The following is a 13999-nucleotide window of genomic DNA, read 5'->3' on the forward strand; positions in this document are numbered from 1 at the left end:
GACGTGATTAACCATCACGCTGTAGTTGATGGGTGGCAGTCTGTAAAGTAGGAGGACGTGATTTCTACATTTGATTTGAGGAACTCACCATCAGGCAAACCTTTGGGGGGGGACGGGGGTGCTTCAACACAACTGCCTCTTTTCTACACAGACAACACGCACGTTTCTCTACATTACACGGCAGGAGCACGGAGAGATGTGGGAGGAAGAGAGTGTAGGGGGAAAAAACCCTGACAAAACATGGAGGGAGGGGGGAGAACAGAGGAAGCAGCAAGAAAGAGACAGAACAGAGAGCTTTGGAATATTTATAGAAGGCTGGAGACTGATGTAAAGAAATAAGCTCCTCTATTTCTGTGCTGTGACACATGGTCGCATCTCGGATGGTACGCTGTCACGCTCAGTCATATCAAAGGGATCCTGTGGTGCTGCTGCTGCATGCATGAACATCCATGTCTTCATTTAGGCACAACGCACACACACACACACACACACACACACACACACACACACACACACACACACACACACAGGCTTCGGTGGCAAAGTGTTTCCTAAATGGATGTTGATTCGGTGATCTGTGGTACAAAGACCCCAAAGCACACTTAATCAAGGAAATGACGGCCTTGTGACAATCATAAGAGCCATTAGACTGAGTCACATAACCAATTAGGTTATCCGGGAGGGAGAGGAGGGAGAGGAGGGAGATGAAGATGTGGGGGAGGGTTTTTTTTTGGAGAAATATGAAATTCACTGGTTTTATTTATAGACTTCTTTTTCGTGGGAAGTGAAGTGAGTTTGATGTCGAAATGAAAATCTTTTCACTGTTAGCTGAGGGAAAATTAGTCGAGTCAAAATAGATTTTATATTCAAAAAATAACACGTGTGTGTAAACCAGGATACCTCTGGGCTTATGCTGTGACCTAGATTAGGCCTTGATGCTCCCAAGCCTGGCAGGCCAAGTGTATGTGTGTGTGAGTGTGTGTGTGTGCCATCCATAGAGTAAATGCACATGTGTGTGTAGAGGCAGAAGAGAGAGGAAGACAGCAGGGAGGAGGGAGGAAGGATGTGTGTGTGTGTGTGAAATGAAGCTGCGTGGCTGCTTTGCTTGTGTGACTAAGAGCCTCAGCTGGATGACATACAAAGAGGTGAATGTTCACGCAGTAAGAGAGCTTATCCAAAGAAGCGCGCACACACATTGATGAAAACTGCACAGCTTCTGCCTCGGAGGGCAACCTTACGTAACTTCAAATGCAGAAAAATGTAAAAAAAAAATGAAAAATTACACAACAGAACCAAAGCTGAGTAAATTCAGACACTGAGTGCGACCTCACTGGAAGACTTTGTGAGTCACACCACCTCAGTTTGTGTGTGCAAAGATCAACTCTCTGTACGATTGGCTCTGGAATCGCTAATTTCCTTTACATATGGCTTAAAATCAGACATCTTATAATGCATATCCCGACCCTGCTTTTGTGCCAGATCCATAAAGCTCAAGTTCTTATTACCCAATGACTCAGATCCATACCTCCTTACTGAATGTGCTGCTATTCAATGCATTATGTGGCCTTATGTAAGAAATGAGTGGAATCATCTCGCCCCAGTTAATTCCTGACCTGTCCTCCGGCCAAATTCGTCCCCGTGTTATTAAATGGTTAATCCTGTGCATCACGGGCTCGCGTTGTGTATGGAGCTCACAAGGAAATAAAACTTTGCTAAATGGCAAAGGACTATGATTGCAACACGCTGGTGGAAATGCTGCCAAAATGCTGGATGCTTCTAGAAGATTGAGTCCACGACGTGTGATAAAAATAGCTGTTGCACACACACAGATGGTGAGTCTCCCACAGAGTCATGCATGGCAGGGCTGATGGTGGAAATGATGGGAAAAGACTCATCAGCAGAGACTCGTCAGTAAACACAAGTGTCCCGTTTGCTCCAAACAGGAAATGACACACACACACTCAGACAGAAAATTCAAATTCCATTCTGGAGGACGATATGCTGGAGTTTGTGGATTATGGATTTGGTCTTGGTTGAGTGGAGAAGAAATTCAGAAATAAAAACTCATATCTCGTGTAGCGCAAAGCGTCACATTGAGCAGGCAGGTGTGACGGAGAGGACGTGGAAATACTCGCCTCCCCTTAACGTCACTCACCCTCATGAAAGTAATGCCAGCATAAACATATTTAACATATAAATCATTAATATCTCTGATAGAAGGTTATCACACACAGCTTGATTGCAGCTTCTCCATATGTTGATGCGGTGTTTTATTTATTCATTTATTTTTGGTTTGTTTGACTTTCCGAATCCAAAAATAAAACAGTTAAAGTGTAAAGAGAGCCAAAGAGAATATTATTAGCTCACTGCATTATTGTGTGTGAACGCAGGTTACATTAGTCCCTATGGAGCACCGGAATAAAAGGACAACAAACATATGATATAGAAAATAAACACTGACAGGGTAAATTTTACTGCACAGTGAATACTTTTACTTTTGTTTTTGCTGATTAAAGCAAAGGTTTTGAATGCAGGACTTGTAGTGCAGTATTTTCACAATATGTCAGTACTTTCACTTCAGAAGAGGATTTCAATACTTCGTCATGTGTAACCGAAGGGAGTTGGGCTTTACAAATTCTCATGGTAATTAAAGTGACATGGAACAAAGATGATGAACTCTCGCTTGAGGCTCCACTGGTTTTGGCAGGGATTCATCTTCACATACGGATCCTGTGCTGCTCCTTCCAGAACTCAGCGATCCCTTGAGTCAGTGCTAGCTCAGCCAAGCCCCTGCACTCACGGGGGGTGAACCCCACCAGTGCGGTGCCCTTCGTGCAGACCCCCTGCCTCCCTGCCAGCTCTGCGACCCTTGCAGTGATGAGGGAAGCTGGAGCGTGACAGTACGGCTGGCCGCTGATGCTGAAAGACGGCCACGCTTCACCTGCAGTCATGTGACTAGGTGGGCTCCCCTTCACGCTTTCCACATTACAGGCGATTTCCACAGTGCCCTCATGTGGCAAAGCCAGCACCTGCACCCCAGGCAGGCCCCCCGTGGTCGACTCCCTGATGGCTGTGGCGATGCTCCGCCCCAGTGCGATGTCCTGGGTGTCGATAGTGACGTTGCAGTTCATGACGTATGGACTGGCCCCAACACCTGCGGGACATCAGCCAAATCGTAATTGAAACTGATTCTTAAACTGATCATTTAAACTGATCACAAATCGAGTTCTAACACTTTTAATACTGGATGCAAGTTGAGTTTCATCAAATTACCGGAAACTAACAGACTTACAGAAAAGCTGGGGCCAGCAATTTTTTTTTTATGGTACTAAAATATAACGACACCAGTGTGCTGTGTGAGGCACATTTGACTGGAACTCAGGAGGCACCAGGGGCCCAAGAGCAGATTTATGCCCCGGGGCCCCCAGATGGGTTAATCCGGCCATGTTTCCACATAAAACACAAAGACGCTGCTAATGTGTCGTAATGCATCCACTGGTAGGGTATTCAAGTATGAAGGGTCAGGACGGGATCTCATTGTGGTCAGTATGGACGGGAGGAATCGTGAGGGGAGGGGGAGGGGCTCCAGTTTCAACATTTCAGAGAGGCTGTTTTCTTTGAAAGGTTAAAAAAGAGGAGAGAGTTGGCCTGTGGCAGAGCTGCAACAAACACAGTTTTGTAAACACAGAGTCAAAGTCACCTGCATTGTGTAATCCTGGCAAAGAGACAATCTAACCTTCCTTTCAGGCTTCCAAATATTTACCTACAGAAACATGTCTGGCATATCAGTCCTAGCTCACACTTTGTGCCAGCGCTGGCTCACCTGTGAGGCCGAAGCGTTTCTGTGGCTGCAGTCCGATGTCGGGCCTGATCGCCTCCAAGTCAGGCGTCTTCTTGAACCAGCCCATCTCCTTCCTCCTCTGTGCCAGCCCCCGCTCGAGGGGGGAGTCTGCCCAGCCAAACAGGAAGGCGCTGGTGCCCGGGACTCGCTCTGTAAGCCCCTGAGCCACAGCTGAGCCCCAGCAAGAACGCAGACACGCGAGTTAACCAGCAAGTGGAAATCGTGCCATCACATGCACACAACTTCCGAAACATGAGTGCAATCAGAGCATGGCAGACAAAACGCACCTGAGGGGGGTGTAATTCATACAGAAGGGAAAAATATGGACTCATGTACCATCTATCACACGCATGCATAAATACAGTTCCTGTTAGTGAGTTTGCCAGTTGTCATCCTGCAATCGCACCACGCAGGCCACATGCTGAGCTGCTGCTCATTATCAGCGAGACACATGGCTGCTAAGTCATCTAGTAAACTGTGAAGCTAATCAACAGCACAGGAAGCTAACGATGTCACAAGACACGTTCCTATAGGCACTACGGAGGAGCTCATCATAGCGCGCTCACATTGACGGCTTGTCAGAGGAGGTGAAGGCAAACATACTGCCCATATTACTGCAGTATCATGTACTAAACATGTGGACTGAGATGTTATACAGGGCAGATGGTGAATTACTGCTGCCCGCTGCAAAGCAAACCTGCAGTCTCACGTCACGTGTAACTTGTGTGTCATCCTCCACCCCGCTGTGCACACGCTGGATGTTAATTATGTTTGAGCCAAAACATGCACATCTCTGTCAGGTGCTGCACAGAATACCAAGCACCAGAAACAGTAACGACGGAGCCCCTTTAACAGGCTAATCAACAGATACAAGGTGCACGACGGCGTCTCACCCCGAGCCTCTTCAGCACAGTCCTCCACTCTCACCTCCTCCCCCAGCGGGTAGATGGGCACGAGGTCGACGGCACCCAAACACGGGTGGACGCCCACGTGAGCGCGCATGTCGATCAGCCTGCAGGCTTTCTCGCATGCAGACAGAACCGCCTCTCCTGGAACACCACAAAAATGTAGAAATTTAAAGTTTTTCCCGTAGTATGATAAATAATAATCATACTAATTGATAACAGAAGTGATAAATAATAATAAATAAATAATAGTAAAAAATAATGGTACTAATAATAAAAGATTTGGTAAGTTTGGGCAAATTAAGATGACTTGTCTTTAGGAGCGAGTGTGTGCGACAAACAAACTGTAAAGCTCAGCAGCTTTGTCTGCATTGTCAGAAGGTTGTGTTCAGGATAAGCATTCAGTGGGATAAAACTTTTCACCATGATCTTTGCCAGAAAAATGTTCATCCTGAATTTTTTGTGTTTAAATCCGTGACAAAGCTTATTACAGGATTTTTTTCCTTCCCTCTCAGAGGATTGGAGAGCAGGCGGCAGGGACTGAATCCCTGCTGCAGAGGCACTGATAGCCGACTCTGCTCTTCCCTCGGGAGAACGAGGGGATGGATGTAAAACAACATTTCACCTCAAATATACGAGTTCAGCACTTACTGATGCAGTCGATGCCGGCCACAACAGTGATGACAGAACGGTTGTAGTCAAGGTCGTTGAAGATGTTCAGCACTGTGGTCCCCTCTCGTCTAACCCCTGGCACATAAAAATCATGAAATGGGATATAAATTGCCAAATTTAGAGGATGCTTTAGATGAAGAGTCTTCTCGGTCCACTGTTATGGTGGCATCACCAAACTCCCAGAAACCACGTGGTGCAGCATCACGGAGGACAGGTGGGGAAGTGAAAGAGGAAGATTTGCAGTGACAGAATGTAACAAAGGAAGTTCTGCACCAAAGTACAGATTCAAGTTGCTACTCGACTTTTTAAGCTAAATAAACTCTTTAAAAAGCTGGAAAATACATGATGACAAAGCTGAAAACAGAACTGTTTTTCTGAGATCATTATGAAAAGCTGATTTTTCTGGAGATCCGTGATTCTCAGAGGACAGGATTTACAGAATATGATGCATTTCCATAGATTAAACTACTCAACAGTATGCTAACCACTTAAAATGGGCATAACTGAAGTCGTGACACAAAATCAAATCAGACTCGCCTTCAGTGTCGTATAAGGCAGCCTTGGCCACAGTCTCCACCAGGTCTTTCCTGTGAGCCTCGGAGACATTGAGAAGACAAGCCACCAGTCTTCTACCCAGAGAACTTGAGGCCATGATGTTTCTGCAACCGCAATGATCTTTATTAGTCCGCTGTGTCCTTATTTAATGTGTAGCTACCATAAACCATCACCACCAACAACTATTATAGCTGTCATAGATCTATCTATGCTTTTGTTTTTTGCCTTTATTTTTATTTATTGACTTATCATTGCCCAACCAGCTGCAGAAAACAGTGTAAAGGATATGACAACATCTTTAGGGATATGTTTTAGAGTCTAGCTTGCCTGGATGAAAGGCGTCTCCTTATACTTCTACTGCATCTGACAGTTTAAAACCTGCTTACTGGTGCATACAGTTATCCAGTGCAGTCTGTGAGTGGTTAAGCAGGGTGACGTCATATCGGTGCTGACTGTCTGCACAGTTACAGAACATGTTCAAAGTCCAAACTGGAGAAAACTAACGTTTACTCGCTGTGGCATGCAAGTTCAAAAGATGTGACAGTAACTACACTATCGGTCCATTATGTATGGCATACTTGCGTTACATTCAAAACTTCTTTCAGCGCTGACATGCGCAGTGCATTCCTCGTTTAGGCGAAATGCGAAGCTTACTGATACCTGTACGTAAATACTAACAGAGCACAAACTTGACAGCTGTCAGTACATGGCCGTTCAGATGGTCCACATCCACGCAAATGTTCACAAGTTAGACTTTAGCATGTGTTGCTAAAGACGAAAGAGTTGATCACAAGATGATTCGTCCCTCTTTACAGCTTATTGGAACCTACGTTCGTCTTTCCTAAAATACGCTTAAAAAGTCTTTTAAAATAGTGTTTTTTAACCAAATGGATGATGATCCAAGCTGCTCAAGCTGCTGCCCCCGCGCCCCGGTTCCGGATTAAGCGGAAGAAGGTGGATGGATGGATGGATGATAAGATAGAATAAAATAATGAATAGTCCGTAAAACATTAGATTTTATGTTTATTTAGTTAAAAAATATATATTTTTGTATTTCTTTACCGCGTTTATTTTATAATGTCTGTAGTATTCATGTACATGTTTTCACCGAAGAATGTAGTCCTTTCTGAATTCATTTCTCTGTTCATTTTTTATTCACACCTATTAAACCTGAACTCTCGGCTTGTGTGGTTGACCAAGTAGTCAAAACCGGAAGTACATAAGAGTATATATCTCACCATCCACGCTCAAGTATCTTTGATGTCAGGAAAAGACATGCGCAGAAGGGCTTATGGTTTGCTCTACATGTATGAAGTTTGCTAGCAGCTATCACTGGTGGGTGTGTTTTTGATCAACAGCGCCTCTTCATGGACAAAACATACCCGAAACTGTCAAAATTAAACAAATAGCGTGAGAGTTTCATCTAAAACTGCTACAAAGTGAGACAACACAACGTACAATGATACGTATTTCGCTTACAGCCTCATAAAGGCTCTTTGTTTTGACATTAGCTTCGCACAGGCGTTAGCTTATGTGATGCTGAGCTGCTAGCGCGAGCAGCTAACGCTGGCTAGCTAGCTGACAGCCGCAGCATGAAGTGATTGCGCTGAGAAAGAAAACGCCAAATCATTTTCTTATTTTTAGAGTTCATGCTAGCCACCCGAGCAGCTGGGGTGGGCTTCACTCTAATAACTGTGTCCAAAACGATGACCTCTGTGGCAGCGACGACATCCTCTGAGCCTCGGGGGCTGCATGCCTCAGCCAGCCGGGATGCACGCTCTGGGAGCCCGCGGCAGAGGCTCCAGAGGCTGGTGGCGGTGCCTGGATGCGACCCGAGCCGAGTTAACGACCTGCTGCTCCTCCGGCCTGATGCAGACGGCCAGACCGCTTCAGGACCAAAGGAGAGGAGCAGTAACAGACATGTTGTGTTCTTCCACGGGGATATTCAGGTGAGTTTGTTTAGTTGCTGTTGATCAGGTTATCCACGGGGTCAACAGAAAGAACAACGCAGCGGGGCTAAATCAACAAAACTTTCGTAGCCAAAAGATTTTAGTCGCTGAACGCTGTTGTTGAGTCAGGACTGTAAACATATTTCCAGTCGCTGACAGTAAACCTGGGACAGGTGAGTCAGGGTTGGAAAGCACACAGTACACTGAGAGTAGCCGGTGGGAATTAAGAGTTTCCATTTTGTCGATTTGGTGCTTGTGGTTTTAAACTGATGTAAGGAGCAATAGGTCATGTCACCTTATGTTTGTTTCAACTGTCCAATATTTTGCACTTGTGAAAGGTCGTCATAGCTCTTGCACAACATGTGACACCACACGCACGCCAGGAAATCTTATCTTCAGTGTTTTATTGCGCCCCTCACAAAACCAAAGTAATTACCAGCATGCAGTAATACCCGTATGTTGTGTAAGCACATACAGTATGTCACAAAAATGAGTACACTCTTCACATTTTTGTAAATATTTTATTATATCTTTTCATGGGAGAGCACGAAAGAAATGAAACTTTACAACTGTGTACAGCTTGTATAACAACGAAAATTTGCTGTCCTTTCAAAATAACTCAACACACAGCCATTAATGTCTAAACCGCCTGTCTAAACAAAAGTGAGTACAACCCGAAGTGAAAATGTCCAAATTGGGCCCAAGGTGTCAATATTTTGTGTGAATACCATTATTTTCCAGCACTGCCTTAACCCTCTTGGGCGTGGAGTTCACCAGAGCAGCACAGGATGCCACTGGAATCCTCTTCCACTCCTCCATGAGGACATCACGGAGCTGGTGGATGTTAGAGACCTTGCGCTGCTCCACCTTCCGTTTGAGGATGACCCACAGATGCTCTATAGGGTTTAGGTCAGGAGACGTGCTCGGCCAGTCCATCACCTTTACCTACAGCTTCTTTAGCAAGGTAGTGGTCGTCTTGGAGGTGTGCTTGGGGTCGTTATCATGCTGGAATACTGCCCTGTGACCCAGTTTCTGAAGAGAGGAGATAGATCGTGCTCTGCTTGAGTATTTCACAGTACATGTTAGCATTCATGTTTCCCTCGATGAACTGTAGCTCCTCAGTGCCAGCAGCACTCATGCATCCCCAGACCATGACACTCCCACCACCATGCTTGACTGTAGGCAAGAGACACTTGTCTTTGTACTCTTCACCTGGTTGCCGCCACACATGCTTGACACCATCTGAACCAAATAGGTTGATCTTGGTCTCATCTGACCACAGGACATGGTTCCAGTAATCCATGTCCTTAGTCTGCTCGTCTTCTGACATGTTTCTTGTGCATCAACTTTAAAAGAGGCTTCTTTCTGGGACGACAGCCATGCAGACCAATATGATGCAGTGTGCGACATATAGCCTGAGCACTGACAGACCGACCCCCCACCCTTTCAACCTCTGCAGCAATGCTGACAGCACTCCTACGTCTATTTTCCATGGACAGCCTCTGGATATAACGCTCAGCGCGTACACTCAACTTCTTTGGTGGTGGCGAGGCCTGTTCTGAGTGGAACCTCTACTCTTAAACAGTTGTATGGTGTTGGCCACCATGCTGCAGCTCAGTTTCAGGGTGTTGGCAATTTTCTTATGGCCGTGGCCATCCTTATGTAGAGCAACAATTCTTTTTATAAGAACCTCAGAGAATTCTTTGGCATGAGGAGCCATGTTGAACGTCCTGTGATCAGTATGAGGAGGGAGGGAAAATGGCTAACTGGGCCCAATTTGACATTTTCACTTGGGGAGTGTACTCACTTTTTTTTGCCAGCGGTTTCGACATTAATGGCTGTGTGTTGAGTTATTTTGGAGGGACAGCAAATTTTCCACTGTTAAACCATCTGTACACAGACTACATAACGTTGTAGCAAAGTTTCATTTCTTTCCTGCTCTCCCATGAAAAGATATAATAAAATATCTACAAAAATGTGAAGGGTGTACTCACTTTTGTGACATACTGTAAGTATTAAGTTCATTCTGCACTAGTTATTGTCAGTTACCACAGTGCAAATCTGCAACTCAAGAGTCTCGCTGGAAGTTGAAATCACAGTCTGAGCAAGAGTTTTCACACACGAGGGCAGATGTTTGACCCCATCACACTCGACCGCTCTTATCTTAGAGGTTTATTTGCACTGTGTGGACCTTCGTCAGTGAACAACAGTCTAGAGCTCGGTAATAAGTCACAAAATTCAGCCGACAGCAGGGCTCTCAGCACAAAGCGGAGTACGCAGTGCACAGGTTAAATGACAACTTGATGGATGTGGGTCATGTTTGGAGGCTGCACTTCCTGTTTGTGTAAGCAGCACAAATTGGACTCGGGTATCAGACTGTGTGCTGAAATTGACCAGACTGCAATTCCCAGAGTTCCACAGTGCGATCAGTTTATGGGTAGGAGTTACCAAGTAATTGATAATCAGAATCAGCTTTATTGGCCAAGTTTGCGTGTACAAACAAGGAATTTGACTCCGGTTAGACTTTGCTCTCGAGTACAAAAACAAACACCTAGCAGTAAGAACACAAAGGTACTATATACAATAAGATAAAGATAAAAAATAGAAAAAATACTATATACAATAGCAGTGAATCTGTGGAGTAGTGACAGTGTAGGAAGACTAGGATTTAAATAAATAAATACAGTGCAAGGCAGTGCTGTGCAATAGACAGATAATAATGATACTGTATGGTTAAATAAATGAGGTAGATGAGGGTGACATTTGTGATTGTCATAGTCCAGTGTAAGGATGGGGGGCTGTTTCAGAGTGTTCAACAGAGTGACTGCTTGGGGAAAGAAGCTGTGTTTGTGCCGGCTGGTTTTGGCGGACAGTGACCTGTATCACCTGCCAGAAGGAAGGAGTTTAAACAGTTTGTGACCAGGATGTGAGGGATCTGCAGAGATCTTTGTTAACAGCACTGCAGTAACACATTGCTCACTTGATGACATCAAAACATGCTCATCATGCTTTTAAATAAACAATAAAACATACAGAACATCATTCATTAGAAATCAGAAGTTGATCTTATGTTGTATTTATTCACTTCATTATCAGTGTTATGCACCGTCACCTGTGGGCGGGTTCACTTGATGACACCGCACTTCCAGGAATCTTCAACAAAACTGTCTCAAAAACCCGAGCTAATGTGGTGGGAAAAGGCTGTACGTGGTTCAGTGCCGGTACATTCCTGGACCCAAACTGATGCAGAGTGATGATGGGTATATATATCATATTTTTCATGTTGTTAAAGTCTCTGTCTTCCTGTGTTTGTGCAGAACTTCCAGGATGAGATGGCCCTGCAGCCTGAGGGATCCCAGTGGCTCTGCTGGAGTCTGGAGCAGGTCGCCCTCATCCTGGGCCGGCGTTTCCCGGACCGACATGTCTGGGTGGTCCGAGCTTCCCGCATGTATCTGCACAAGTTCAGCTGCTACCACAACTTTGTGGAGAGCAACATGTTCGGGGCACCGGAGCACACGCCGTACTCACGTGACTTTGGAGCGTTTTGGCACCTCAGGTTTGCTTTTCTTTATTTCTTTTTATTGAAGGGGGCACAATGCAAAAGGCTCTTTTTTAGTCTTTTTTTAGTCATTTATCTCACCATGTCACATCGTGTCACCTCCAGCTGCTCTTTAACCAAAACATGTAATCTGAATTACAGTTTTTTGTTGTTGTTGTTTTAAGGTCATTTTGTTTATATTTAAACATGATCAGATTGGTCAGCAGTTTTGCCACTTGGGGGCAGCGGAAACAAGTCTTAAACACAACAAATGGTTATTGTCTCATCCGTATTAATGGCGGCCATTACGTTTACATCTAACTTTTATACTGCGATTGTATTTGCAGGAGTTGCTTTCTGAATTCTTTGTCAGCATGTGACAAAACACCAAAAATCATGAAAACATAAGCAAGCAAACTGGCAACAGACACAAGGTCACAAATAGACTCTAGAATCATCACCTCAGGATTATGAGCTTCACCAAGTCAGTATTTACTGTGTGGTGATCGTATTCTAACAGTCTGAGCAACATTTCTCACCGCAGGGCCCTGCTGAGCCACGCCATGGAGCGAGCCAACCTACCAAACCCCCTCCAGCCACAAGGAGGCGCTGACAGCATCCCCTCAGGGTTCTCACTGACGCTGGTGGGCTTTAGTAAAGGCTGCGTGGTCCTGAACCAGATAGTGTACGAGCTGTCCGGGGCCCGCGTGGACCCGCTGTTGTCCCACTTTACCAAACGCATCACCGACATGTACTGGCTGGACGGCGGCCACCCGGGAGGCAGCGAGACCTGGGTGACGGACAAGCAGGTGCTGAAGCAGCTCGCCTCCAGCGGCGTGTCGATTCACGCCCACGTGACCCCTTACGAAGTGTGTGACCCGATGCGGGCCTGGGTGGGGCGTGAGTATGGATGTTTCATTAAGACCCTTGAGGAGTTTGGGGCGTGTCCAAGTAAGAAGCTGCACTTTGAGGACGAGCCCCCCTGCATCGAGAACCACTTCAGGGTCATTCAGGAGTTCTGAGGTTGATTTTCGAGCACATGAGATGCAACAAGCGTGAGGTGATGACCTTAATGTTACTGAGCGCTTTGGATTATTTATTAAGGATTCAGATTGATTGTCTTATTCGCTGGTCTTACCTCATTTTTCTGTGATTTAAGGGCTCAGAATTTAGAGCATGTGACAGATGCTGGTGAGCTGCCCTTTTTCCTGCTGAATGCACTTGATTTAAGTTTGAACGATCCTGCCTGGAAATGTTCTTCCTTCTTCCTTCTTCCTCATTCTTCAGACTAAATGTGACATTTCGCTTTATTATATTATTAGAATTATCTGACAATTATCTGATAATTGTCCAGCCAAGTCCTGAACTCAAAAGACTCTAAATTTACTGTCATAAATGTCAGAGCAGCAAATCCTGACATTCAAGAAGCTGCAACAAGGAGTTCAAAAAAGACAACATAAATGATTAATCAAATAATTGGTTTTGGTTTGATTGACTAAACGTTGCGGTTATGTAAGAGCCACTGATTTGGAAACAGGAGTGATTCGTGTTGTTCGCTATTTCGTCTTGCTAATTTAAGGTAGATGCTGTAACAAAGTGTAATAATGTGACTTTAAATTTCTGCCGTGATTTTAAAGTTAATGCACGTTTGGCTGAGGCACATCAGCTCTTTACATTCTCCTCGTACCTGCACTTGTGTTGACACGTGAATGTCTGTATGTCTGAGCAGTTTCAGACTCCACCTGATCTCTCAGAGACTTGATTGTATTTAAAGTGTTTGGCCAAATAATGAATGGTTAGTTGGTTGGGATGTTAAGAAGTTCTGTTGTCATTCCTTCAGTTTGATCCCAGTAGTGGATTTTCCTCCTTTGGTTTGTCAGGCCTTTTTATTTTGAAATGTCTCACTTCAAGGTCCGTTTTAGTAACTGTTGTGGAGCTTTGATCTGATGGACTTGACTTGATTTAAACTCCATCTGCTGGTGAAGATCATGTGGACCTTTTTAGATGAGAATTTAAAATTAAAATTATGAGCTATTGGTTGATTTCATGAGACAAAATCCTCACATTTACATTTTCTTAAATTGCTCATTTTGATTGGATGATTTGTTCCCACGTTGTGTGTTCAATTGTAGATAGAACAAATTAACTTTTAAAAAAATTAATAACACGTACACAAGCTGTATTAATGCTACAATGAGAAGTTTTGGGAAGGTGTATTAATGAGACTGTACATCCAAAGTTTCTCATCAGGAGTAGTTTTGTTGTTACTGTGGCAGATGTGCGTTAAATATATTGTTCTTCCAGTTAATTACAATATGTAAAATGATAGACTTGCTAGTTTTATGGAACTGTGGCAGCGTGTGCATCACTCTGTATGATCTCTGTGTGCTTGTGTAGCGTCTTTGCACTGTGCTGATGGCTGCAACTCGTTTTGCTGAATGTAACTTCGGATCATTCCATTATGTTTACTGCTGGCTGTTTGAAAACCCTGTGCGTCTACAAGGATGGCTGATAAAGTTTTTTTCAGCAAGTGCACAGT

The 13999-nt window shown here is 44.6% G+C and overlaps 2 protein-coding genes across 7 annotated transcripts; one reads left to right on the forward strand and one right to left on the reverse strand.

The window, feature by feature from the left end:
- Nucleotides 1–2268: 2268 nt before the first annotated feature.
- ftcdnl1 (formiminotransferase cyclodeaminase N-terminal like 1) lies at nucleotides 2269–7823 on the reverse strand. 6 transcript variants are annotated; one of them, XM_046403069.1, is made up of 7 exons: nucleotides 6552–6981; nucleotides 6301–6429; nucleotides 5956–6077; nucleotides 5398–5493; nucleotides 4735–4890; nucleotides 3824–4012; nucleotides 2269–3154 (listed from the first exon to the last, which is right to left on the reverse strand). In XM_046403069.1, exons 3-7 carry the CDS (start codon nucleotides 6068–6070, stop codon nucleotides 2718–2720), a joined length of 993 nt encoding a protein of 330 aa, XP_046259025.1. In that variant the 5' UTR covers nucleotides 6071–6077; nucleotides 6301–6429; nucleotides 6552–6981; the 3' UTR covers nucleotides 2269–2717. The 6 variants fall into 6 exon arrangements, with proteins under 6 accessions (XP_046259025.1, XP_046259020.1, XP_046259023.1 ...); XM_046403064.1 differs by lacking the exons at nucleotides 6301–6429; nucleotides 6552–6981 and adding an exon at nucleotides 7685–7823; XM_046403067.1 differs by lacking the exon at nucleotides 6301–6429.
- c11h2orf69 (chromosome 11 C2orf69 homolog) lies at nucleotides 7265–13279 on the forward strand. The gene is made up of 3 exons (XM_046403071.1): nucleotides 7265–7922; nucleotides 11240–11478; nucleotides 12005–13279. Exons 1-3 carry the CDS (start codon nucleotides 7623–7625, stop codon nucleotides 12480–12482), a joined length of 1017 nt encoding a protein of 338 aa, XP_046259027.1. The 5' UTR covers nucleotides 7265–7622; the 3' UTR covers nucleotides 12483–13279.
- Nucleotides 13280–13999: the final 720 nt, after the last annotated feature.

This window comes from Scatophagus argus, chromosome 11 (genome assembly GCF_020382885.2).
Source record: "Scatophagus argus isolate fScaArg1 chromosome 11, fScaArg1.pri, whole genome shotgun sequence".
Classification (NCBI taxonomy): Eukaryota; Metazoa; Chordata; class Actinopteri; family Scatophagidae; genus Scatophagus; species Scatophagus argus.